Here is a 27,868-nt window from a genome sequence, read left to right as displayed (position 1 = left end):
TACGACATTTCGAATCGGATGAATGGTTTTAACAAATATGTCCAGTGCTTGATTAATATATCGATGATCTTACTACTTTTCAGATAGACGTGTATGTGTTAGGTAGCGCAAATTAAACTTTTAGATAGCGACATTCGTTGATGTTGTATGTGTCGTGTGTATGGTGTACAGAACCATATGTATTTTATGGATACAATTTAATCTTGGGCTGCAGAGGCTACTTGTAAATTAATATCTTGTTTGAAAAGATAAAAATTAATTAATCAAGCCCCCGTAATTTCTAAATTAATATCTTGCTTATAATTTTTTAATTAAAAATATATGCATTAACAAATTGTATGTACTTCATGTTCGTATTTCATAAGGATTATCGTGTTGATAAAAATTATCTTATAATTATCGAAAATTTGGATTTATATTTGTGAAAGAGATAGCTGACTGTTGAAAGGGGCTCGAGATGCTCATTTTGAAAAATGTTTAACACACGCTTGAAACTGTGTAAAATTTAATTCTACGGCGTACATCGCGTCCATAATTAATACGAAAATGATAGAGGTAGCTTATCTACTCGCACTTCAGTAACCACTTAACATTAAATATACTTCATGAAGACGTTAAATATAAATTCAATGTAACTCATCTTTTATTCGATGGAAATTTTATCCCTTTGATCAATTAATAATATGTTTTTGTTTGCTTCTGTTAACTGTTCCAAGCCCCAACATATATGATGACACGAATTTATTATACGCCGCTTATTTTTCACAATGATGGAATAATTTCTCTCTTTTGATAGAAATGATATCGACTACGTTTGAAATTACACGTATCCGAAAGCCAAAATGCTAAAACTTGAACGTGTGTTAAATCACTTGTAATGAATTCTACATTCACGAGAGAAAAAGTCCGATAAACTGAATACCGTAAGCGTAGATTTCAAAGGCAGAATTCGTTATTGCTGCTTTTATTTTTAATTTGTAAAGCCAGATGTAAAAATTGTACTCGACACGCATACTGCTGCACGCAGACGCATAGATTCGTATCATGCGATCAACAATTTTTCAAAGTTCATACATATATCCGTAGATTCATAACTCTGAAAGAATGCACGGAAAATATCTGCTAGTAAGTGATAAATTCGCCTACAAATTATAATATTGGGTTGGCAACTAAATGATTGCGGATTTTGTTATTAAATGGTATTGACAAAACCCGCAATCATTTAATTGCCAACCCAATAGCAATCGATCAGATCAAATATATCAAATTTCGTAACTTCACGCGACTACAAAAAGTTGGTTTACAAAAAAGTGGAACCTGATAGAAAAAAAACGCTTCATTGGGAAATCAGGGTACGTGGAAATACTTTTCTAGGCACTGTAACTGTAAGCTGCAATCATTTCAAAACCATAAAACTTATATGTACCAATGCGTCTTTTTATCACAATCGATCGTTACGAACGGCGAACTCGAAATTTTCAACTTACGTGCGCCTTCTCTTCTTCGCGCAAAAGAAGAATTCTAATACGAACGTGCTTTCGTCAACGTATCTTTTCGTCTCAATCGTTCGTTGAAAAAGTCGAGCTCGCGACATTCGTCTACGCGTATATTTTCTTTTCGTCGCATAAAGGCTCGGAGATCAAACAGGGAGCTCGGTGATGAATTACAAGTTTACCTATTTATTTGTCGAGTTTGTCGCGTTTCTGGTCGCGCGTCTGTCGTTCCTACACACCAAAATCGCGCGAAACGAAACAGAGATTTTAGCTAAAGGGTGACGCGGCGCTTTGACGACCAACAAACGCGCCGAGTCTCGCGTATGCTCGTATCGGTTTCCAATCGAGCGTATCTGCTTACCAGTGAATTGGATCAAAGGTCACTCCAATTAATCCGACATACCGTTCGAAGTTGGCGAAATTTGCTAAGGATAATCGAAGTTTGACACACCTCTTCACTTTGACACGTCGATATTGTCTGCGTTTGAGTGGATGTCGGGCTGAACCTTGAGCTGCTTCGAGCATAGCTGCTCTGACGACGTTCGAACAGCTTCTTGAATTGCGCTTGGATGGAAATTGCTAGTAAAGAACGGAGCCAAAAACTCGACCGGTAAGGGAAAGATGATGGTTGAATTCTTCTCCGCAGATATGTTGCTCAATGTTTGTAGATATCGTAGCTGTTGGACATATAATGAAAAATTCAGCGAACGTTGAATTTGTCTTTTAGCCTTTTCTATCGCGGAGTAGTTGAGGGGCACGCTGTTGTTTAAAAGTAAAGCGACACTCGCTTGTTTCAAATCATTCGCGTTAGATATTAAGTTTGTTTCGAACCCCTTCAAACTAAATTTCTTCGAAATATCACCGTAAACGAATAATTATAATAAAGTTAAGTTGTATCGTAGCTTGCAACTCGTAAAATTTCGCTACGATATTAATTCGATCAAATTATCTTACGAAAGAGCCCACCTATGGAACATAACACACACGCAACTATGTTTTTACAGGAAATTTTTTAACGATTCTATTGTATTATAATTCAGTTAGTCGGTGTTGAAAATTTCGGATTCTTCCCGCGCACCTTCAATGGCCATTTGGATTGATATTTTCGAAGCGTTAATATTTTTCGCGGTTTTTCACCTTGAATTTACCATTCTAATTTCGCTGTACGTTCTCCATGGAATTTAATTACAGTCTGTTGGTTGATCTTTTATTTTACATTCTGTTTTATGGAGAAATTGTACAAAAATTTACTGAATAAAAGTTCAACATTTTAATACAAGCAAGTCTTTTCGGTGCACGCAATTACGTTATGGTAAACAAATGCGTCTGTTGTTCGAGCGTGAAACCGTATAAATGTAATTAGTAAACATATATCTACTGCAAGAAACGTTGCGACAAAAATATTGCGTTATTGCGGCGTTGATGTTGAACGCGTTGATTATCAGAATACGTCAGAACCTAAAAGCTATCGCTTTCGTTCTAAATTATGTCATGATATTATGTCGTAAAATGAGTAGAAAGTGCCACGTGCAAGTGTCTATGGAAATTGGCAAGTTAAGTTGGGATTAGGTTCTGATCAGGTTTCGGTCCTGTTTGGATGGATAGAATGGTTAAACGAAGTCTTTCAAGAGACCTGCGTTGATTCCGTTACCAACGACTGTAGAAAGGTCGCCATAGTAACGGTAGAGAAACCAAAATAATTCGTTGGACGAAGGCTTAATTTAGTGGTACAGCGTAATTAACGGTAGATTCTCAACCACACACAGAGCAGCGAGAGAAGCAACGCAGTGGAATTACAAAGATATCTTTGACGTTCCTCGAGGAGACAGTCTGGAACGTACCTGAAGAGCAGCTGGACTCATGGAGATGACATCACTGGCCTCTTTCAGAGCACGGGAAGCCAGCATCTCTCCTTCCGCTGCGATCACTTTGGCCCGTGCCTCCCTTGCGGCTTCCGCCTCCGTGGCCATGGCTCGTTGCAGCTGCACCGGAAGTCGAACGTCCTTTCTAAATCACGAATATCCGTTACGTTTCGTTCGATCTACATCTACCTGTCTATGCTTTGATGATTACGAATAAAATTTACTCGCAAAGGGTAAAACTAATTTCTTGAGTGAATATCGTAAGTTACATGTAAAATTCAACTAAACCAAAGGTCTATCAAATTTATTAATATTAGTAGAATTTACCATAGTTTTAATTTCAGTCAAATGAATGCAAGCTCGCTATTTGATATGTGGCGGCACTTGACCACGGAACTTTCCAACGGCTTCGCGACACAAAGCGCTATACCTTCAAAGCGTAAGGCCGACATGCCTAATGTACCATCGATTTCCTACGGTTTTTTCGCCAAATATTCGGAAGATTGCATACGCGGCAAACGTCGCAGACATCTAATAAACGCGTGTGTAGTGGGGATATCGAGGGGCAACAAAGAAAAGAATCCGTTTGGTTTCCAACCAAAGATTCATTCTGCCCCCAGCTGCGAAGTGCGAAAGGTTAGCGTCATAGCGAAGCAGAGGCTATTAGAGATAGGTGATTATTAACTCTTGATAGTTAATCGTTAATCGTTAATTGTTGACCGTAAATTGTTGACTGTTGATTGTTAATAGTTTAATAAACCTTTTTTGTTAAACATTAAGAGTATTTCTTGTGGGCACCTTCACCAACATACCACCTCAGATATTATTTTTATTAATATCGATCGTATTTATCACTATCGGCCGTAAGAACGGTCAAGTTAACGAAATCAAATAAACCCATTGATATATGAATATCTGGATGATTCAGTTGATCTTATCTCTTATAAATTTAAACGTTCCTCCGCATGTGGCTCACATCAGCACAAAGAGAATTCGATAAGTATTTGAACAGCAATTCGTTTGATAGTGCTCGTTTCCACTTCAAGTTCAAAACGACTGTTCGCTGAGTGCAAGGGACAATACGGTCCGTTACGAAAGTAGTGTCGACACAGAGGTCACATAAAGCAAAGAAACCTCCTTTATTCCGGCCGTGTCCATGGAACTACGCCAAGCAACTTACCCTCTTCATCGTAACTCGAAACTATTCGCAAATGTGTCCGCTCTTGCGCGCTCGTACAGAATGCCCCATTGCGCGTGAGATCTCTTTTAAGAATATGGATGATAAAACAACTTCATCTTTAACCCACAACTATGTATCTTACTGTGTACGTAGCTTTGGTTATTTCGAAGTCATATTTCTACATTGTTTTACAGAGTTTTCCAAAGACAATTTTTATTTCTCTATGAAGCTTGAGCCGAGAAGTTTCGAAGTTTTACTGATATTATCTCAGGCGATTATATATTGTTAGAAGATACGATAGAAGAACAGAGCGATAGATCAATAATTAAAATCGATTCATCAGCTTGAGTCTTGAAAAAGACGCCTGAATTAAATGAATTTAGTTGTATGTATCTGTTTAATATCGTGGTCCTACATCGATTGAAATATATGTTTCTGGACACGTTTATTGCACTGGAAGTGAAGTTCTGCGTGGAACAGGTCTGTCCCGGAAAAGCGAACTGAAATGTTCACGCAACGTTGGAACAAAGCACAACGTGCTATTACAAACACGACTAAAGGCCGAAGAACCACAAATATATAATTTTCACGTAACTATAAAAATGTAATATTATGAAAATAAAATGTATAGAAGCTGATAAAAATGTTGTATAAAAAAATAAGGCAATGTTGTTGATTTAAAAACAATTTATTATTAATCTAAAAAATCTGGTACATTAATTTTTAACAATTAATGTTAAACCCATTAATTAATGTCACCCAATATTAATTTATAACAATATGCTCTCATTAATTAAAAATAACTATATTCTTAATTTATAATAGTTATACCGTTTGACTATTATACAATAGTATAGTTATTTTCTGCATAAAGAGGCATTTGATATAAATTAACACAGTTCTAAATCAAAAACTAATACTACAAAAGTATGAATTTAGTTTTATATTGTAAAAATTATTAAAATTGTAAAAATGGTTATTGTAATAAATTGTTAAAGGTGTAATAAATTTGCAATGAAAGTTAAAAACTTATTAAATTTCATTGTATTATAACGGAAAAATCAGTATTTACAGCAGCAAACCGTTAACGAGCTGTTTACTTGTTGTCACTTTGTCAAGTGCGTGTCATAAGATATATAAGGAACACGCGACTCGAGCACGAGTTTCTTTCTCTTCGAACTCTTGTACTGTGAAGATCGTAGAAAAACTGTTACTAATTAAATTATCAGTTTATAACGTTTGCGTTATTTATCAACAACATTTGAACTATTACTTTATAACATTTAAACTATTAATTTACAATATTTAAGTAATTAATTTATAACATTTAAGCTATTAATTTACTACATTTAAGCTATTAATTTACAACATTTAAGCCATTAATTTATAACATTTAAGCTATTAATTTACAACATTTAAGCTATTAATTTACAACATATAAGCTATTAATTTACAACATTTAAGCCATTAATTTACAACATATAAGCTATTAATTTACAACATTTAAGCCATTAATTTATAACATTTAAACTATTAATTTACAACATTTAAGCTATTAATTTACAACATTTAAGCTATTAATTTACGACATTTAAGCTATTAATTTACAACATGTAAGCTATTAATTTACAACATTTAAGCCATTAATTTATAACATTTAAGCTATTAATTTACAACATATAAGCTATTAATTTACAACATTTAAGCCATTAATTTATAACATTTAAGCTATTAATTTACAACATTTAAACTATTAATTTACAACATTTAAGTTATTAATTTACAACATTTAAGCTATTAATTTACAACATTTAAGCTATTAATTTACAACATTTAAGCTATTAATTTATAACATTTTCGTATTCTAATAACGAACATTCATTGTATATATTCTAATAACGAACGGTTTAATTCTTGCAAACGATTGCAATGCATTCACGGTATTTGTAAGCATTTGTTCGCTCACAATTTTCACCCAATATTTTTCATACTTGTTCCAATTTCTTAATAATAATTCTTTAAGTTTAAAGAAATAGCAGCATTTTCTAAATAAACGTTTGATAAGGAAAAGAAGAAAATTGTCAAAACGATATTTAACTTCTTTTCCACCCTCCCTACCCACCCCTTTATTAAAAAGCTTTATTTTCAGGAAATATTTGTGACCGCGCGCAATGCGGTTTGTAGAGTCAGTGTTTGCTAATAGTTCCTTTTCAATATTTTAAAATCACGATAGTTTTGATTAAAGTCGCGGAAACGTAGTCTTACTTTATATATTTTTGAACATTCGTTTTCGGTATTAGAGTCAGTGCATCTCTCAAGAGGATAAAGCCTCTCCAGTGGCTGAAGAATGTAAGTAGTTTTATATAATGTATTTCAATTTGTTCTTTGTATTTCGTTTGAATTATTGTTAATTAGAAAATAAAAATGATTGATAATTTAAAAAACTATAAATGTTTTTTTGAAAATTGAAATAGACTGTTAAAGTGTTAACATTCGATTAAAATAACATTGTCTCTGATATGCATCGAAAATCGCTGAATTCAATTTTTTTCATTTGAAACTTTTATATCAGAGTTTCATTTTGCTACATACTTATTACGGTTTTTTAGAATATAAATTTCTGTCATTACTAAAGATACAAATTTAATCAATTTCCATTTTTTATTATCTCCAATTTTTTAAAAGATCACTCATCGTGTTCTGTTCTGTAACAGATTTTTCGCAACCTCCACTTCCACCACTGGACGGTTCAACGGTTCCTGCCTGATGTTAGTCTTCCTGATGATATTCGCTGGGATGTCGCAGCATCCATGGTACGCCCTCTATTTCTCCACTTCGAACGGTGAGTCGCATGCATTTCTGTTCCTCCGGTCACTCAATCATGTCGTAGGATGAAAGGTCCGAATCGGCACGGGTGATCGGTTGTATTACGTAGAATTTTTTTGCGAGCATAGTGACCGCGGGTATTTTTTATACCCGTGAGTAGTAACACTCATTTTTTCAAATTTATTAGTTTAGGATAGGTCGTCTTGCACATCGCGATTATAATAATTAGTTTTTTAATAATTAGATTAAACATATACACTTAAAAATATATTCGTGTTATTTATAAATATGCATGTTAATATTCCGTATGAATATTTGCAAATGGCAAATATCTACACGAATATATCTGTATGACATAAATATACTTGATCTTACGCAATGAATTGATCGTGACAATATTAAGTCACATTAGTTTATTACACTTCAGCTAGAATTCAAAATATGAATTAAAATTCATTTTTTTCCGTACAAGAATGTGTGAAATTTTACGTGCAAGAAGACACTTCGCGACAGGCAGATTTTTTAATCAAAGCAATAATTTTAAACACTGCTTCTGCATTTTCGAGTATGTGCTTTGATAAAGAGATCGCCTGAGATTATTTCATTCTTAGTAATATTTTTAGAGTCAATTATTTCATTTCATTGAGTCTCAGACCTTTTCAATTAACGCTATCTTTATTGCAATATTAAAATTTTGTTCCGATTTATTAAATTAATAAAGTAGAGTTACTTAGTTACTATTAAATTAATAAAGTAGATTTAATCAGAAACTAAGTAGTAAAATATAAAATCAAAGAACGTTAGTCCGTTAAATAAAAATTACACAAACTAATGATCTTTTTAGATCAGGATTTTCAGGTTTAACCCTTTCCGTGCCCATTGTCAGGATCTCATTCACGTGCCCAGGTGCTACTTGAATGGGAGAAAGACATTGGGCACGATGACCTAGAATTAAGTAATGTAATAATTTCTCAGCGACTGACCATGTGTTAGTGTATCGTGCACGACGTATTTTCCACATTATGTGTGTGTGTTGTTAGGTCGTGGAATTGCGTCGCTTTTTCTCATTCCTTAAAACTTCAAATATTAAAAATGTCGAGACATATATCGATTCAATTTACGTCTCGATACAATTAGAATTTCTGATAATATCATCCACGTGACTAAGTGTACTCATACTCTTAATATTGCTATCAATTGCAATTATAATTCCAAGTTTACTTATATCTATTTTAAAAATATAATTTCCTCAGACGTGTTTTATCACGTATTACGCAATGGTCACTAACCTTCGTCAGTCGATTTCAGGAAAAAGGTACGTACCTTAGAGTGTGCATGATATGTTAAGCTCGGGCGTCGGAGGCGTCCCGGGACGTCCTCTCTAGTGTAGGACCTTTGCGCCCGGGCGTTTGTGTGAGAACCGTGGAGCGAGTGTGTTGGTGTGCCTGTTTTGCTATTTTTAAATATAGCGCTAGGTAGGATAGGTAGCATACTTTCTGGTGTGTCTGTTAATTATAAGTAGGTAGGGCCGGGCAGGTTGGCACAGTCTCAGGTCGGGTAGGCGCGTTTTCGTGTGACCAACCTGTTTCTGGAAATTTATTTGAAAAATCGACGGTGAAGCTGGCACGAGTAGAGCATGCTCTCGTTTCTGGTTTTGCCTTTCGATTTTTCGAATTTCGCGGTCGCGGTCGCGAATGGGCTCGAAACGAACGTTTATTGCTCGAGCACGCACATGCGAGTGGGCAACGATCACCGCTGTGATCGTTGGTCAGTCCATGTGCACTTCAATCAGCTTCCGCGATTTATATTTTTATTTTACCTTTATAAGTTTTTCTTTTGTTTGCGATTTAGAAGTCTCGAGCTTAGATTTAAGTTTCAGCGGGCATTGCGCCCGAAGAAAGAAGAGGCTATATGCTGAAGAGGCCCGGCAAACTGCCACTCAAGAGGGCAACTACTAATGGCTCCCCATCCTCTGGGTCATCCAGAGCATGGGAAGTCATTATTGTTACTACTTTGTCACTATGTTCGATTTTAGTATTTGTAGTAGTAGTAGTAGTAGTCTTTGCTTTTTTGGCCGATGTATATATCGGTCCATCGTCCCATTGGGCAAATCGCGATTTTTCTTATTAGTGTTGCGACAGATTGATTACGGGTTGTATTAGAGTTGCGAAATAACATCGCGGCTTTTCGTTAGTGTGGCGAGAATATGATTACGGTTTGAATTAGAGTTGCCATTAAAATGATAATCGCGTTTGCTTTAAAGTTGCGAATTACGATATCGCGATTGTCCTTTGCAATTTTTAAAATTTTTCCTGTTTTCTATTGTTTAAAATTAGATTATAAAAGTGTTAGTTTTCAATTAATTTTATAGTATTGCAAGTAGCAATACCAGAATATTTAAAGTAGCCTTTTCATATAATAAATAGTAATTTTTATTAAATTCACTATAAGAGTTAGCGTTGCGATATTGTTCTATCGGGAGTTCTACTTATTTTTCCTGTTAGCGTTGCGATAATGAATGATAGCGTTTTGTTAAGTAGAGTTGCGTTCACGAACTGCCCAAACCTTCCGACTGCAATTGTCGGACACTGTTCCTGGATCACACGTACAGCTGCAAGAGCTGGGCAAGTGTGATCGTTCATCAGCAACCTCTTAAATGGTTGCACTTCGATCTCTCGTTACTAGTGTTGCGTATTGCTTAAATACGAGTGCGTAGATTTATACTTATTAGCGTTGCGTATTAAATTTCGTGTATTTTCAGAATTTCTTTTTTTTATGGTAAATTAATTGATATTGCAGATATAACGAAGCACTCATCGCGTTTGGTTTTGAGAATTTTCTGTTTCATATTAGTAGTAAATTAGTGTTGCGAAACAACAATATTCAATTCCACTCTCGGCGTGTTGATCGGGTTTATATAGAGTGGAAGACGCTTGAATTTTAGTAGCCCTTCTGGCTACTGCTTTGTTTCCTTTTCAGCGCCCCTTGTTAATGCGCCCCTTATTACTACGTTTATTACTGAAAATACTGCTATGAGACATATTCCTTTGTCACTGTTAACGTTACCATGACTGCTAAAATACAGAACTTTATTACGAATGTATAATATATATTTACATGCATGAAATTGTGAGGGATTTCATGCGTAACAAAGTATTATAATGAAATATCTTAATGATGCTATGAAGGCTTGAAATATTTTTTAAAATTTAATTCATTGCAATTGGAATTAGTGCTGGTGATTGTTCGTTCTTAGAACCGTAACTTTCGAAATTTTTTCGACCGCGATATTTTCAATCGTTTAACAGTAATGTAGAATTTTATAAATATTCGAATTTCATTTGCATGAAAAAAAAGTTCATTCGATCGTCGTTCGTTTGTAACAAAAATTCTACACAAAATGATTTATGTGCATATCTTTCGGTTCACTATGTTGCAAGTCACTACGTTGTTGAAGAAAATAACAGATACTGTTAAAAGTTAAAAAACAAAGCAAGTGATTTTATAATAATCGGGGTTTCTCTCATCTTAGTTATTTCAAATGAATTTTTCAATTTTTAATTCAATTTAAATTCAATTACTTAAAATACTTGTTTTCATAGTAACCCCAGTTTCGATTAAAAAGATACAAATGATTCTGTATATTTGCTAAAATTTAATTAATAGTAATTTGATCTACAATTGACCATTATTAGTAGTTCATTTTTCATGTATAAAATGTTCTCGTTTTAAAGATGCCTGTTTCTCTCATATACCAAATCCAGTAAATAAGTTTGTTTCAGAATTATCAATTTACAGAAAATACATTTCAATTACATATATGAACATTTCACAGCATATTAAATATGTATGCTAGATACCCAAATGATTTTTCTTTTATTGTCTGATTGTTTAGGCTTCTTTCTGTTTTCCCATTTTTAAAAGAAGCATATTGTGGTCACGTTGGAGTATATAACTTTTTCGATATCTTCATAAGTTTAGTACAACGAGTCGTATGTCTCTTTTGCGAGACACTAATGTATATGCAGTGTCAATAGTTTCACATTCCTTCACCCGTTCCAAGTTACACAAATGTATCTTTGATACCGAATGTTGCCAGTACGGATGCAAATTACTGTACGATGTTTGTACTGATCGATGTAATTGTTTTCGCGGATTAATCAGTTGACTAATTTTTAGAAAACGACTACATTGATAAGTACAAACATTGCACAATAATTCGATACCAAGCTCAGAATCACGCTAATACAGTCTACTTTGGATTACGAAAAGCCACGAAGAGAATTTTGGATAATCTAAACTGGACTGCAACGTTGGACGCCGTTGGACACCGTGGGACGCCGTTGGACACCGTGGGACGCCGTTGGACACCGTGGGACGCCGTTGGACACCGTGGAACACCGTTGGTCCAGTATAGATCACCAAAAGACGCGAAAAGAATTTTGGATGATTTAGACTGGACTGCAACGTGGGTCACCGTGGGATACCATCGGTCCAGTGTGGATCTCCAAAAGCTACGAAAAGAATTTTGGATGATCTACACTGGACTGCAACGTGGGACACCATTGGTTCAGTGTGGATCTCCAAATGCCACGAACAGAATTTTGGATGATCCAGACTGGGCTGCATCGTTGTACATCATTGAACACCGTGGGACAACGTGGGACAACGTGAGACAACGTTGGACAACGTGGGACAACGTGGGACAACGTGGGACAACGTGGGACAACGTGGGACAACGTGGGACAACGTGGGACAACGTGGGACAACGTGGGACAACGTGGGACAACGTGGGACAACGTTGGACAACGTGGGACAACGTGGGACAACGTGGGACAACGTGGGACGACGTTGGACGACGTTGGACAACGTGGGACAACGTGGGACAACGTGGGACAACGTGGGACAACGTGGGACAACGTGGGACAACGTGGGACAACGTGGGACAACGTGGGACGACGTTGGACGACGTTGGACGACGTTGGACAACGTGGGACAACGTGGGACAACGTGGGACAACGTGGGACAACGTGGGACAACGTGGGACAACGTGGGACAACGTGGGACAACGTGGGACAACGTGGGACAACGTTGGACAACGTTGGACAACGTGGGACGACGTGGGACGACGTGGGACAACGTTGGACAACGTTGGACAACGTGGGACAACGTGGGACAACGTGGGACAACGTGGGACAACGTTGGACAACGTGGGACAACGTGGGACAACGTGGGACAACGTGGTACGAAGTTGGACGACGTTGGACGACGTTGGACAACGTGGGACAACGTGGGACAACGTGGGACAACGTGGGACAACGTGGGACAACGTGGGACAACGTGGGACAACGTGGGACAACGTGGGACAACGTGGGACAACGTGGGACAACGTGGGACAACGTTGGACAACGTTGGACAACGTGGGACAACGTGGGACAACGTGGGACAACGTGGGACAACGTGGGACGACGTGGGACGACGTGGGACGACGTGGGACGACGTGGGACGACGTGGGACGACGTGGGACGACGTGGGACGACGTGGGACAACGTGGGACAACGTGGGACAACGTGGGACAACGTGGGACAACGTGGGACAACGTGGGACAACGTGGGACAACGTGGGACAACGTGGGACAACGTGGGACAACGTGGGACAACGTGGGACAACGTGGGACAACGTGGGACAACGTGGGACAACGTGGGACAACGTGGGACAACGTGGGACAACGTGGGACAACGTGGGACAACGTGGGACAACGTGGGACAACGTGGGACAACGTGGGACAACGTGGGACAACGTGGGACAACGTTGGACAACGTGGGACAACGTGGGACAACGTGGGACGACGTTGGACGACGTTGGACAACGTGGGACAACGTGGGACAACGTGGGACAACGTGGGACAACGTGGGACAACGTGGGACAACGTTGGACAACGTTGGACAACGTGGGACAACGTGGGACAACGTGGGACAACGTGGGACAACGTTGGACAACGTGGGACAACGTGGGACAACGTGGGACGACGTTGGACGACGTTGGACGACGTTGGACAACGTGGGACAACGTGGGACAACGTGGGACAACGTGGGACGACGTGGGACAACGTGGGACAACGTGGGACAACGTGGGACAACGTGGGACAACGTTGGACAACGTGGGACAACGTGGGACAACGTTGGACGACGTGGGACGACGTTGGACGACGTTGGACAACGTGGGACAACGTGGGACAACGTGGGACAACGTGGGACAACGTGGGACGACGTTGGACGACGTTGGACGACGTTGGACAACGTGGGACAACGTGGGACAACGTGGGACAACGTGGGACAACGTGGGACAACGTGGGACAACGTGGGACAACGTGGGACAACGTGGGACAACGTGGGACAACGTGGGACAACGTTGGACAACGTTGGACAACGTTGGACAACGTGGGACGACGTGGGACGACGTTGGACGACGTGGGACGACGTGGGACAACGTTGGACAACGTTGGACAACGTGGGACGACGTGGGACGACGTGGGACGACGTGGGACAACGTTGGACAACGTTGGACAACGTGGGACAACGTGGGACAACGTGGGACAACGTGGGACAACGTGGGACAACGTGGGACAACGTGGGACAACGTGGGACGACGTGGGACGACGTGGGACGACGTGGGACGACGTGGGACAACGTGGGACAACGTGGGACAACGTGGGACAACGTGGGACAACGTGGGACAACGTGGGACAACGTGGGACAACGTGGGACAACGTGGGACAACGTGGGACAACGTGGGACAACGTGGGACAACGTGGGACAACGTGGGACAACGTGGGACAACGTGGGACAACGTGGGACAACGTGGGACAACGTTGGACGACGTGGGACGACGTGGGACAACGTGGGACAACGTGGGACAACGTGGGACAACGTGGGACAACGTGGGACAACGTGGGACAACGTGGGACAACGTGGGACAACGTGGGACAACGTGGGACAACGTGGGACAACGTGGGACAACGTGGGACAACGTTGGACAACGTTGGACAACGTGGGACAACGTGGAACACCGTTGGTCCAGTATAGATCACCAAAAGACGCGAAAAGAATTTTGGATGATTTAGACTGGACTGCAACGTGGGTCACCGTGGGATACCATCGGTCCAGTGTGGATCTCCAAAAGCTACGAAAAGAATTTTGGATGATCTACACTGGACTGCAACGTGGGACACCATTGGTTCAGTGTGGATCTCCAAATGCCACGAACAGAATTTTGGATGATCCAGACTGGGCTGCATCGTTGTACATCATTGAACACCGTGGGACAACGTGGGACAACGTGGGACAACGTTGGACAACGTGGGACAACGTGGGACAACGTGGGACGACGTGGGACAACGTGGGACAACGTGGGACAACGTGGGACAACGTTGGACAACGTGGGACAACGTGGGACAACGTGGGACAACGTGGGACAACGTGGGACAACGTGGGACAACGTGGGACAACGTGGGACAACGTGGGACAACGTGGGACAACGTGGGACGACGTTGGACGACGTTGGACGACGTTGGACAACGTGGGACAACGTGGGACAACGTGGGACAACGTGGGACAACGTGGGACAACGTGGGACAACGTGGGACAGCGTGGGACAACGTGGGACAACGTGGGACAACGTGGGACAACGTGGGACAACGTGGGACAACGTGGGACAACGTGGGACAACGTGGGACAACGTGGGACAACGTGGGACAACGTGGGACAACGTGGGACAACGTGGGACAACGTGGGACAACGTGGGACAACGTGGGACAACGTGGGACGACGTGGGACGACGTTGGACGACGTTGGACGACGTTGGACGACGTTGGACGACGTTGGACGACGTGGGACAACGTGGGACAACGTGGGACAACGTGGGACAACGTGGGACAACGTGGGACAACGTGGGACAACGTTGGACAACGTTGGACAACGTGGGACAACGTGGGACAGCGTGGGACAACGTGGGACAACGTGGGACAACGTGGGACGACGTGGGACGACGTGGGACGACGTGGGACGACGTGGGACGACGTGGGACGACGTGGGACGACGTGGGACAACGTGGGACAACGTGGGACAACGTGGGACAACGTGGGACAACGTGGGACAACGTGGGACAACGTGGGACAACGTGGGACAACGTGGGACAACGTGGGACAACGTGGGACAACGTGGGACACCGTTAGACACCGTGGTATGCGTGCGTTTTAGTCTTAATTAATTGTAAGATAGATACCTATGTTAAATGCATTGTGAGCTCATTCTGTACAACGATACTTATCCATCTTGGAACGAAATATAAAGATCTCGTTTCCCTTGATTTCCTTGCTTACCATACTTGAAAATTTGTTCCCGCGATTTATCGGTTCACGGTTGTTCAGTTCTATCAAACTGTACCGTGACGTACTCGCTCGTGCGTATTCCGGGTACGTACGGGTCAACGTGCACTGGACAACACTTTGGATCCGTAAGGCGGCCCAAGGACATCTCAGTCTTGGTGACTGCTCGACGACTGCTCGACGTTCGCACCGGATCGCGGGAGTTGTCGTCGCGCCGGTGATGCTTACGAATCTGTTGGGGATTCAGTCGTGGATCTGCACTCCTGTCCGATTGGTACTTCGGTACTCGGTCAGGGACCTGCAATTTCACGTCCTCCGTAATCCTGTTCGGGCCCGCGGGGGTGGGCCCCACTGTTCAGTTGAGGCCATGCCTTCGTAATCCTGTTCAGCGGCCCCTCCCCGGGTTCCACATGTTCAGTTGAAGTGTGTTAAGTTGCCGGCCTATGTGCTGGATCCACGGCTGTATCACCAGCGGCTCACTGGCATCATCGGTTGGCGCCATCGACCGCGATTCGTATAAGTTTCGAACAGTGAAACAGGAATCGAGTTATGGTCAATTCTTGGGATTTCCGCTGATCCTTAGGGTTATCCGGTGCACGGGGGTACGTCGCGTAGGTTTGTTAGTTCGTTCGTTAGCTACATTTTCTTTCATTCGTTCCAAGTTAGATAAATGTGTCTTTGATACCAAATGTTGCCAGTAGGGATGCCAATTGTACAATATTTGTACTGATCTATATAATCGTTGTGTGGGAGATAGATGTTGCGATATGTATGTTTTGTTCTACGTTTGTAAAGATTCATGTAAGTGCTGCGTTGGAGATATGTGTTTCGCAGTTAGGCTACGAAACGACTATTTCTTTACGCAGGCCCATGGTCAAGTAGAGTCGGAACTCGACATTCTGCGAATGGGTTGAATGTCGAGATCGATGTGTAATGTTAAATAACCCATGGGCGGGTCTCTTACGTAGTCACCTCCTCGTGGTGAGACCTGGTAATTGGCATCGTTTTCCAAAAATTAATCAGTTGATTAATCTTTGATAAACGATACCAAGCTAAGAACTACGCTCCAGTTCAGTTTGGATCTCCAAATGCCGCCAAAAGAATTTTGAGTGATCTAGACTGGATTGCACCGTGGGATATCGTTGGACACCGCTGGACGCCGTTGGACACCGCTGGACGCCGTTGGACGCCGTTGGTCGCCGTTTGACGTCGTTGGACGTCGTTGGACGCCGTTGGACGTCGTTGGACGTCGTTGGACGTCGTTGGACGCCGTTGGACGACGTTGGACGCCGTTGGACGACGTTGGACGCCGTTGGACGACGTTGGACGCCGTTGGACGACGTTGGACGTCCATCGCGATTTCTAATTATTTTTCCTTTTAGTGTTGTAATAACGAATGATCGCGTTTTATCATGTAAAGTTGCGTGTACAACATGCCCAAACTCTCCGATTGCATTTGTCGGACACTGTCCCTGAATCACACGATACAGCTACAAGAGCTGTACAAAGATACAAAGGAGGTTTGCTCGCGTGCAGGGGTATTTTGGTTGATTTTTAATTGTCGATAACTAAAAAACAAAGCCGAAATTGCAATCTCTGTGTGTTATTTTGGCTTCAAGAATCACTCCTTAGATTTCCTGGACACCTGTAGCTAAACATCCTGTATATTATAATTTTTATTTAAACCGCCTAGCTTGGGTCTCGTCGAACCCGGTCGTTGGACACCACGTTCCATACTTTGAAAGTTAACATTCCCTAATGCAGGAGGTTAATCGGAGTTCGTTGGTTGGAATAATTTTAACTTTGTATCTCGTATTTTCGTGAGGATGTGGCGAGGTGGCAGGTGTCGCAGACGGTTCAAAAATTTCGCGATTATCGTATCTGTTTGTCCGCCGACAAGCAGAGTTACGCCTCGTATACGCTCGCACGCTATACGTGGCGGCTTATACATTTAAGAGTGGCTTTAGATCGAGGTAAAAAGCACGGCTTTCTTTGGCTAGTTACACTCGACCGAAATAAAAATGCACTCCGTCTGCCTTTTACGTTTCTCCATTCGCCAGACGATGGCCATTTTTAAAACAACAAGATACGTTGCGAACGTTAATCCAAATATACGAGCACGACGATATTTTATGCAATGCATACGTTGCCAAAATGCACTTTGCCATCCGGTATAGTTGACAGCGGTATAAATAGACTTCCGACGTTGCTTTCTTCCACTTAATCATTAAAAGTCTCCAACTATCCGCAAGGATCTGTATGCATCTGTTTGCATCTCGGCAAATTTCATGCGACGGAAATCTATTAGGACGTGTATTAGGTGGAAAGGATATAGCGTGGTCATAAAATCAGTTGCGTCAAAATCTAGAGTATTCGAATTTGATCTTCCACCTTAACATCGTAAGAAATATCATTCTCCCGACAGGAAGTAGCAGATATGAATGCCACTCGTACAGTGATCCTCACAGATCTTTCACGTCCTCGCAAAGGGCCTCTTTAGAAAGGTACTCGAACCTTTTTCATCTTTAGAAATAGACGGCATCAGTGTCTTCTTCCTATTGGGGAGCGCAACGTTGTGAACGTCGAGACTAGGGCTCTTCTTTTTCGTACATCTCGTCGAGGGATCGCAGCCACCCTCGAATACTGGCGTTTATGTGCGTTCACGTAGCGCACGCACCCTTCTGAGCATGTTACGTTCACTGTGTATCGCGTAGTCCAACTTCCCTTTGACACTTCACTTTTTCATAGGCTCGAAAAGGCTCGAAAATAACAATTTGATTTTGTTAGAGGATTTGAGAAAAGCTATTGAAGTTCCAAGAGAATTCTTGAACCCCATACTTGTATATTAATAGTTATTTGACACTATTAAAATGATTTAGATTTCTCATAAGCGATATCAAAATTATCGATCGAAAATAGAAACGAGAGGAAACGTTACGATCGGATCAAGCGTAATATGAATAACGAAGAATAATAAGGAAGATGGCAACGTAAATTGTAATTTCAAAAGATGGAGATATCGGATCAACTAAATTAAAATAAAATTAAATATGAAAAGAAAATTAAATATTTCGTGTCTGATATATTCGTTCTTCTACAGTCTAGATACTTTAACGCAGCAGCTTTTCACGTCGCGACTGGTATCTCAGGATAGTTCCTGAGTTAGGTTCTTAAAAGATAGCACGGTTTCAGCTTTGTGACGATTCCGGGACATACGAGTATTTAACTACGTGCATGCACAGCCTCGAGTGCCATCGAGTTATCACGGTCTACCAGAGTGGTTCTCGTTTCCCGTGGGACGTATTCTTCAACGTCTCGACGTTCTTAAGCTCGTTGCATCAAAGAAACGCGACCGCGCGCAAGCATAACTGAAATTATACCCCACCTGTTCCTACCTTCCAACATGCTTCACGTTACTATTGTACTATATTCCGAAAGTTCAATCTAACTGAAATAAGAACACTTTTTAAACAAACATAGATATCATTTTCGTTTTCTCAGATAGCTATTACAATAAAGTAGAACTCGCGTTCTCCCTGTAAATTGACACGAAATCGAAAATTCCCTCGATATCGCGTCCACCGTACAAGTCGAATGATTTCATCGAGGTTGCCGATACATCTCGATCATACACATTTTTCATCGTATGTTCTTTCCAGCAAGTTCAATGGAACGAGATATACTCGCATCGTAGAGTAACCGCATCGATTGAACTCTCTTCCGCGTGAGATGGTATTTATCGTTGGCTTATACATCAAGCATTCATTCGTTTCACAATGATCGATACGACGCCGCGAACCATTCTTCTTCACGGCGACTGATTTTCGATTGTATTTAGCCAAGCTGATTTCCAATCGACTATCTGGGCGGTCTATGAAAAGCAGCAGAGAACATTTCTTCGGACATAAACACGGATTCCGTGCACGATGATTGATCAATCGGACGTTAATTCAGTGACGAACGTATAATTCAATGACATAGTATCTCTTCGAGAACTCGTCTCGGCTTTCCTTTTAACCAACTTTTCGATTTTACCTCGGCGAACAACCAGAGTTGACGCCTGCTTTACTCGTTACAAATCGTGGGCTCGTTGTTTGCTGCGTTTAAAGCGGATGTTCCAGCTTTTAAGGGTTGTTGGGATGCTTTAAAGAACGGAGCTTTCAACCAGCAGGAAGAAATTCGCCGCGTCAGGTTTCGATTAGCCATCGTATCGAGTGTACTTACATCTCCACGCGTTCGACCTTGACACCCCAAGGATCCGTAGCTTCGTCCAGAGACGTCTGCATGGTGTGGGAAATGGTTTCACGTTCCGAGAGGATCTCCGCTAAGTTCCTCGTACCGAGTACCGTTCTCAGTGTACTAGCCGCCAGTAATCGAGTAGAGTGACTGTAACATCATGAATTTTCTTTTATTAACGCTAGAACCAGCAAATAATAGCCAGAACAATTTTAACAGCAACCTTCGTATTGATTTCTCCAAAATTCAAAAATTTGTAAAACGAATAAAAGTATATATATCGATTCTATTTATTTATGTTCTAGTTCTAACGTCCAGCTATACGAAATATAAATATCAACGTGGAGAATTTGCTTCTGAAAAGGAATAGGGACATTGACTAAAGCGGAAATAATTTCATCTTATAGGAACGAACATAGAAAAAAGCAGTATGTTAACGTCATAATTAGTACTGCGGAGAATTTTGTCAAATTTCGTGTCATGCCAGCATGAATACTCGTACAATTACGCCGACGTCTTTTCCATAATTGAACATCGGTCTGGCGTGCTCTAGTTAATTAAACGTCGGCCGCTTCGCGAAAGCTGTCACGTTTGTGGTTTAAAAACGTGCGTACGAGGACAGGACATTGGCCAGCGCGTTCTCACTCAGCGGAGCATTAAATCCTATCTTTCTACCAATTTCTACCTTCCTTCTGATGTCTCCTGCTTCTTATTAGCAACTAAACTAACCGCACTTTTTTCAAATACTATTCTCGATGAAAGACGAAAGAGGAACACGTTCGTTGAATTTCCTAGAAACGCGTTGCATCGTCGCAAGCAGCGAAAATTCTTGCTTACTCGGAGCCACGATAAATCTTATCTTTCTACCAATTTTTAGCTTCCGTCTGACATCGATTCCTTATTAGTAATTAAGCTAACAGTACGGATTGATGTTCTTCTTTTTTAAAAAAGGAGTAAAAAAAAAACGACTGGTTGATGGAGTTTGTTAGAAATGCGTTGCATCATCGAAACAACGGAAACTCTTGCCTCGAATTATTGAACACTAGACAGGAACACTACGCGAGTCGACGGCGGACTCAATTGCCGAGATTTCCAGGTCGATCGTGCCGGCGCAACTTTTACGCAATTAATCAGGCTCTTTCTCTGCATGGCGCAAATTATCCAAGTAATTTTGTCACGCTCTCGTAATTCCTCGAGGAGCTGTCTCTCGCATTTTTCTCCAGCATCGGTGATTCCCTCTCCGGATGGTTCTGCTCCGTTCTCTCGGAACTGTAGGGCTCCCCTGAAGCTAATTAAAATTTTAGAAAATAGTGTCCGCGTTAATTAACCCAGTCGTTCAAGAAGTTCTAATTAATTCGCCGTGTCTCAAAAATTTCGTCACCTATGTCCCATTTCGTCTTAATTCAAACCGCAAATATGACGAACAGAGAGAGAGAGAGAGAGAGAGAGAGAGAGAGAGAGAGAGAGAGAGAGAGAGAAAGAGAGAGAGAGAGAGAGAGAGAGAGAGAGAGAGAGAGAGAGAAAGAGAGTCACCGTTATATCTTTTCATAGTAGCTCATCCGAGTATTTGATCTTTCAGAGAAATTTTTTATGAATTTTTTATGAATATATCATCCCCGTGGCACAAAATATTTTGAAATTTTGTCTGCGTTGTAACGACGTCGTTATTCTATTATGATAATACGCTGCATTATATCGCGCTCCATTATGTAATAAGACACGATACGTCCTTATATCGATAAAATATCACGATTATATTGATAAAATTATGCAATGAATTTGAAAATGTATACAGGAATTAGAAGATATTTGGTTATTCGAGAAGTTCGTAGCGTTTTTATTATGAGACGATGAAATATATTCATATAAATTGTTAATTTTTATAATATTTAACAGGCAAAACAATTTTCTATCCAGGTTCCATTTCTTTAATAATAATCGCAAATATACGAGTCGGCATAAATTGCAACGTTAATGAAGTTTCAAGATGTTTCATATAACGCGTATATTATATTTGTAAAAATTATCCCCAAAACTTTTCGGAATCGTTGTATTTCTCTAATTTTTTGATTCTGTTTTTCTTCCATCAAACGTCGTTTTCGATTAACGTTTCGTTGCTCTAAAAAGTTAATAACGCGAGAATAGGGGAGATCGATCGTTACGTCGAAGAATAAATTAATAAGCAATTTTCGCGTGGAATTTCGGTAAAATTCATGTGCAAATGGTCGAACTTTCAATTCGATGTGACAACGCCACCGAGGAAATTGCGCGATGATGTCGCGCCACATCCAGTGTATTTTTTTTTTTTTTTTTTTTTTTTTCGTGCTTCGTTCAAACCAAGAGAAAATCGTGAGTGGTAATTTTCATTCCTTCTCTCTTTCTTTCTTTTTCCCACCTCAACTCCTCGTCATTTTTTCCCTCGTTGGGTCGTACTATAACACGGTCGCGTTCCTGCGTTTTCATTTCGTTGTTTGTATTTGGTGATACGCGGGCGAGAAGAAATAGAAAAAGAGAAGGTGGCGCGAGGGGAACAGAAAACTAAATGTTACGAGTCTTTCAACGAGCTGTCGCTGGTCCTTTCGCCAGCCATTTGCATTACGCGGATGAAATCTCTTTTACGATAGCGTACATTTCCTCGGACGGTTCCACTTCCGTCTCCCTCGCGACGCATTAGCACGCTTTCTGCGTGCCGCGTCCATTTTGCCAGGTTAGAAGGGAAAACACGGTTACGGTATTACCGCAATTAAAAATTTTATGTGGTTTACGATGTAACAGGGAAGAGCCTGGTGTTCATTCTGATATTATACAAGATCGGGTACTTGGTTGACCCTATAATTTTATCACTGTCATATACAACTGGTTATTCAAGTAGAATAATCGATGAGATCGACGTGTATGTACGTCAGTTTTGATTTCAGCTATTTGTAAATTAGCCAAACTAACGCGTGACGTTCTCATAAAATTTCGGAAAACGCTCGATGTTAATTTTGCTTCGCGAAGCGAGTAGAGAAGTATCTTTAATCGTAACAAACGTAGGCAAAACGACGCGCTTTCCACGTTATGCTGTATATTTTGTTATACCAGCGTCGATAGAACCGCAACTAAACGTAACTGTGTCCAACGATGTACAATAGGAGGATTTTTCGCATATTGAATTGATTCATTTGAACGAAAGGTAACAGACACTGGGGAAAATTGATAAACTTGTACGAGTTCAGAGAAATAGAATTTTACTGGTTTCAAATTTACATTGTGATGGAAACCTACTGTATTTCAACTTAATCAAATGTTGAAAATTTACAGAGATGCAAGTTGAGATTAGTTTGGCTTTTTACAATTAGCGATACATTTGTGCGAGATCTATGCTGCTGTGTATTTCATTTGCTTAATTAAAGGGTAATTCTATGCTTTCGATATTTCCTGCCTTGATTCGTTCAAACCAACGAATCGATGGGATCGAACTTCACGTACCTGTAATTGGCTATCTTGATTACGGCATTCAGTGGCTCCTTTATGCGGTAGTAGATGACTGCGTCGACACTCACCGTGACGGAATCCTTGGTGAGAACTTCCTGCGGTGGAACATCGAACGACACCGTCCTCAGGTCGACGCGCACACAGTTGTCCACGCATGGCATCACGAAAAACGTCCCTGTTAAACCATGGGATCGTTTGGTTAACAAATATTTGCCTTGTCGTTTTTCATAAAATCGAACGCGATTGTTGCAGCGTTCGACTCACGGGAGGGTGAATATATTTTCGTGAAATTTTCCAATTCAACAAGTAATTATAAGTACTTAAATTTATGTAACAAATATTGATTTATACGTTGCACTTATGACGTTTACACGGTGTTTGTTAAATACACAGATAAATAAATATCGTGCCCCATTCCGATATATAAACGAGTATCGAGCGCCAAATGAATTAATTTTTATTCAATAATCGAGAACAAGAGGAAGTCGTACTTAATTTGATATATTCGGAAAATCTGTAGAAAATCATATACCGGAGCAAAAATGTCTATTTTTAATTGAAAAATCCGGTATTCATATTCGGTAAGCATTTATCGCTATATCGAAGTATCTGCCAATAAATAAAGATTTATTCCAAAATATTTATGCGTCAGTGAATTATCGAATTTACTTTTTCACAAATGTTCCCTTCTTATTTTCGATTATTGTCAAAAATGTACCATAGTGTTTCACGACTCGCTAGACAAGTTACACGATGGGATATGTCGAAGTATTTATTTGCGTTGTATTTCGAAAATCATTGTCAATCATTTTCGGCTTCTATATTGAAACGTAAGCAGTGGTCTGGCTAAAATCAGTATCGAAAAAATTGTATCACGAACCCACGGTGTTCATAAATTGCTCTTCAATTTTTCTTTTTAACCACAGTTAAAATATAGCAGTCAACGGAGGAAAAAGCTAAAGCAAACGAACGTGAATTAAATATAAAAATTCATACAGCTTTCCCCTATTATTTAAACCATTTTCTACTTCCCTCTGTTCGGAATTTCAATCATGTCGAAGGTTTCCTCGCGTTCGGAGCACGATCGCGGGCTTATTATTCAAACAGCTTGTTTCGGAATGAAGAAAAGTGAAATTGCGTTGCCTATTTACCTGGGCCGTAAGCGCCGCTCTTCAACCTCCCCATTCTGAATACAACGGCTCTTTCGTACTCCTGCACGACCTTGAACGTGAAGCACAGCGAGAAAGGAAACGTAACGAGCACTAGTAAAAACGACCCTATGGTCGCGATCACTTCGACGAATCTCGTCATTGCGCCGACCTTGTTGTCGTCCATCACTTCCACGCGTGCCACCGAGGAGTCCTCTATTTTCCCAACAAATAAACCATAGAAAAGGAAAATGACGGGCGTTGGCAGGGTTACAGGAGGAATTACAGTCCGGCCATAAGAGGGTCGAAGCTACCTACGAACCTTGCACAACAAACGTCCAATTTCGCGAGCGTAGTGGTTACACTGATTATATATAAAAAATATATAAATAAACGTGCGATTATCAAGCGTTTACAGAATCATTTCGCAAAATAATTTATCGACTAATAACATCAGGGAATCTATAAGTTGCAAGTTATACGGTTTCCTTTTTAACTGTAAAATTTTATGTCAAATAATATAATCGGATAACTTGTAATTTGAAAACTTTACTTTCCAAATTTCATTCGTTTAATCATCGAACCGGTTGCTGTAACGTACGAGAATTTATTAGAAAATAGCGAGAGGAACGTTCGTCTACACTTTCGTCGTTACAAAATTTTGCTAAAGCGAAATACGAGCATTTGTTCTCTTAGTTTTAAACACGCTATAACGTTACGCTACGACGCAACGGAAGTCACGACGCTCATCTCAACGTACATCGAATCGACTGGCGAGATAGAACGTGGAACGTATCGCAAGCGCAATCTCTTTCCGAAAGGGATGGAAAACGTTTGGAGTTTCGGTGGAGTAATTAATGGATGTTCGATGGGGGTGATTTGTCACTGGTTATACGGTCGACGATTTCCTTCCGTTCGGCGAGCGCGTGTCCCTTTTCGGTGATACCGCGTGCAAAAGCAATCATGCAAAGGCCTCTCTCGCGCGCACGGATCGTCCTCGGTAAATTGCGCGTGAAATGGAACGGCTGCCAGAAAAGTAATTCGTCCCCCACCCATCCACGGGCTTTCTCATTAATTTCATCGCACCACTCTGCGTTTCTCTGCTTTTCTTGAAAGCTCTTCAAAATCCACCGGACGCGATTTCGCCCCGTCTCATCGTTCTATTGTCGCGAAATCACGAGAATCTTGGCATCGAATATCGCTGAGTTTATCATTTAACCTGTTCGAGTCTCGTTCACGTTGACATTAAAGGCTACGATTACGGTGAATAAATTATTTTTTCACGTACAATCTCCGCCGTGTCCATTGTATCGTCGTTATTGCAACATCCTGTATTCCACTGTTCCGGTGTATCGATAGCCTAAGGCCGGTTTCACACGGAAATACAGGTATCATCGATAAACGTGAATGTTACTATTTGTTTCAATACTTCGTGATAGGGTACACGTCCGTGTGGAAACGGTCCAAGGCAACAAAATCAACGGAATCACGAGCGGAATTTTAAAAGAGGACGATTCGGCAGGCGGTTTATTTCTGGATTAAAATACGCATTAATAAGCTGGGAGTTCGTTAAAGGGACGAAAGCTGACGACGGTGTAGTACAAAACATCCGGCGTTAAAAGTACGATTGTCGATGATTTAATGTTTATCAAATCAGACGCGTACAGGGCTGGAAATGACGTCTATTTTAGATCATGCGATGCGCAACGCGAGCGTTACTCGCTTGAAATTATTTATACCGTGAATCTATCGCGGCGTTACGAGCAAAGAGAATCTTTCTTTTTGTTTCTCTGTTCCGTTGACGAATAATAGCTTGGTTCGAGTATCGATACTTTGGAACGAATCGCATTTACTAGATGCATGGCTACGCCACATTATCGTTCCTGTCGTCGCAAAGAGAGAAAGTACAGCGGAAACTATGCGACATTTGTTTCATTGTTACAACTTTCGTCCCCTTTCCTTCATTTCTTTTATTTCGCCACGACTTTACAATGACAATGAGAAAGTATCGGGTCATTCCATAAGTAACGTCCTATTTTACTTCGCATGTTGAATTTTTTAAGGAAAGATCGAACGTTGATTTCGTAGAAATTAAAAATCAGCAGTTAGAAAGATTAAAAATGATATTTATACGGAAGAAACGATAAATAGTGGTGGACAAAAGGAGTAAACCTGTTTCATCGTGACGAAGCTCATTTTCTGTAGAAGTGACGTTGAGAAAAATAAAAGAGCATAATCGAAGGGCACAGGTGAAAAACATAAATCACATTTCCTGTTTTTATACGGGCTCTGTCCTGAAAGCGACTAACTTGTGGATATATCTTTCCACTTGGGTGTGCTGTTGTGAAAAATAGGGTTTTACCATTTATGGGAGATTTTTATGAGCTCTTTCTACCAAGCTCCGTGACCCTCTAGATATTTAGTCGACAATGGTATGTCGTTCCGTACGAGACGAAAATCGTGAGCGCCGCATTTCACGATGACCGAAATCGTTGAGCAAAGAATTTGCGTTAAATTTTGCAAAGAATTTGGCCATTATTGTTCCGAAAGCATCGGCGCAACCCGCAAAGTCACCGGCGCCATTGTAAATGAAGATAGAAATGATTTCGCATTATAAACTGCGAAAATTATAACGAAAGGACCGACAAAGGTGCGGAATTTTTCAAAGTTACACACGTAGACATGAAAATTACTTATGGAACGATCTGATACTATGGAGCAACGTGGTGTCTCACTGAACTCAACGAAGCACTCGACTCCACCGCTGTCGGTTTTCGCGCATCCGTAGTGTACCATGCCGCGAAGGACTCAACCGCCTCTCTCTATCCGCTCTTTGCTTTGCTTTGCTTTCCTTTTCTTTCTTTCTTTCTTTTCTTTCACTGTCCGTTTCTTTGAAGCACAAACTGAACGAAACCACTCGGTCGGACAGACTTTGCTTCTCCGACTCCGAGAAAACTCGCTGCAACGTTTCCGATACACTTTCCACTCTTTAGTTGTTCCCTCAGCGATCAGCCAATCGCTGCATCAAATTTCTTCGAGGTTCTGCTTTACCTGTCAATTCGAAACCCATCGGTTTTAACACCGTGTCGAAGAATACGCGAGAATCCGTGCACGGTGAAGGCGATTCGGTTACTAAAGCGGCGCGAGAAGTCTGGCGAGAAGCTGGCAGATTGGATGAACGAAGGCTCGATTCCAAGTAGAAATAGTAAGAGCGTTCGATCGCTCGGCCGCTGCCACACGCGCCAACCGCAAACCTCTAC

At 41.0% G+C, this 27,868-nt stretch overlaps 1 protein-coding gene across 1 annotated transcript; it reads right to left on the bottom strand.

Annotated features, from left to right (window-relative positions):
• LOC126918145 (band 7 protein AGAP004871-like) lies at window positions 1-27,868 on the bottom strand. The gene is made up of 6 exons (XM_050725790.1): window positions 27,344-27,868; window positions 24,612-24,824; window positions 23,455-23,635; window positions 19,972-20,133; window positions 3,335-3,500; window positions 1-2,170 (listed from the first exon to the last, which is right to left on the bottom strand). Exons 1-6 carry the CDS (start codon window positions 27,402-27,404, stop codon window positions 1,949-1,951), a joined length of 1,005 nt encoding a protein of 334 aa, XP_050581747.1. The 5' UTR covers window positions 27,405-27,868; the 3' UTR covers window positions 1-1,948.

The sequence above is a fragment of the Bombus affinis genome, chromosome 7 (assembly GCF_024516045.1).
Source record: "Bombus affinis isolate iyBomAffi1 chromosome 7, iyBomAffi1.2, whole genome shotgun sequence".
NCBI lineage: Eukaryota > Metazoa > Arthropoda > Insecta > Hymenoptera > Apidae > Bombus > Bombus affinis.
This window is presented reverse-complemented; position numbering and strand designations above follow the sequence as displayed.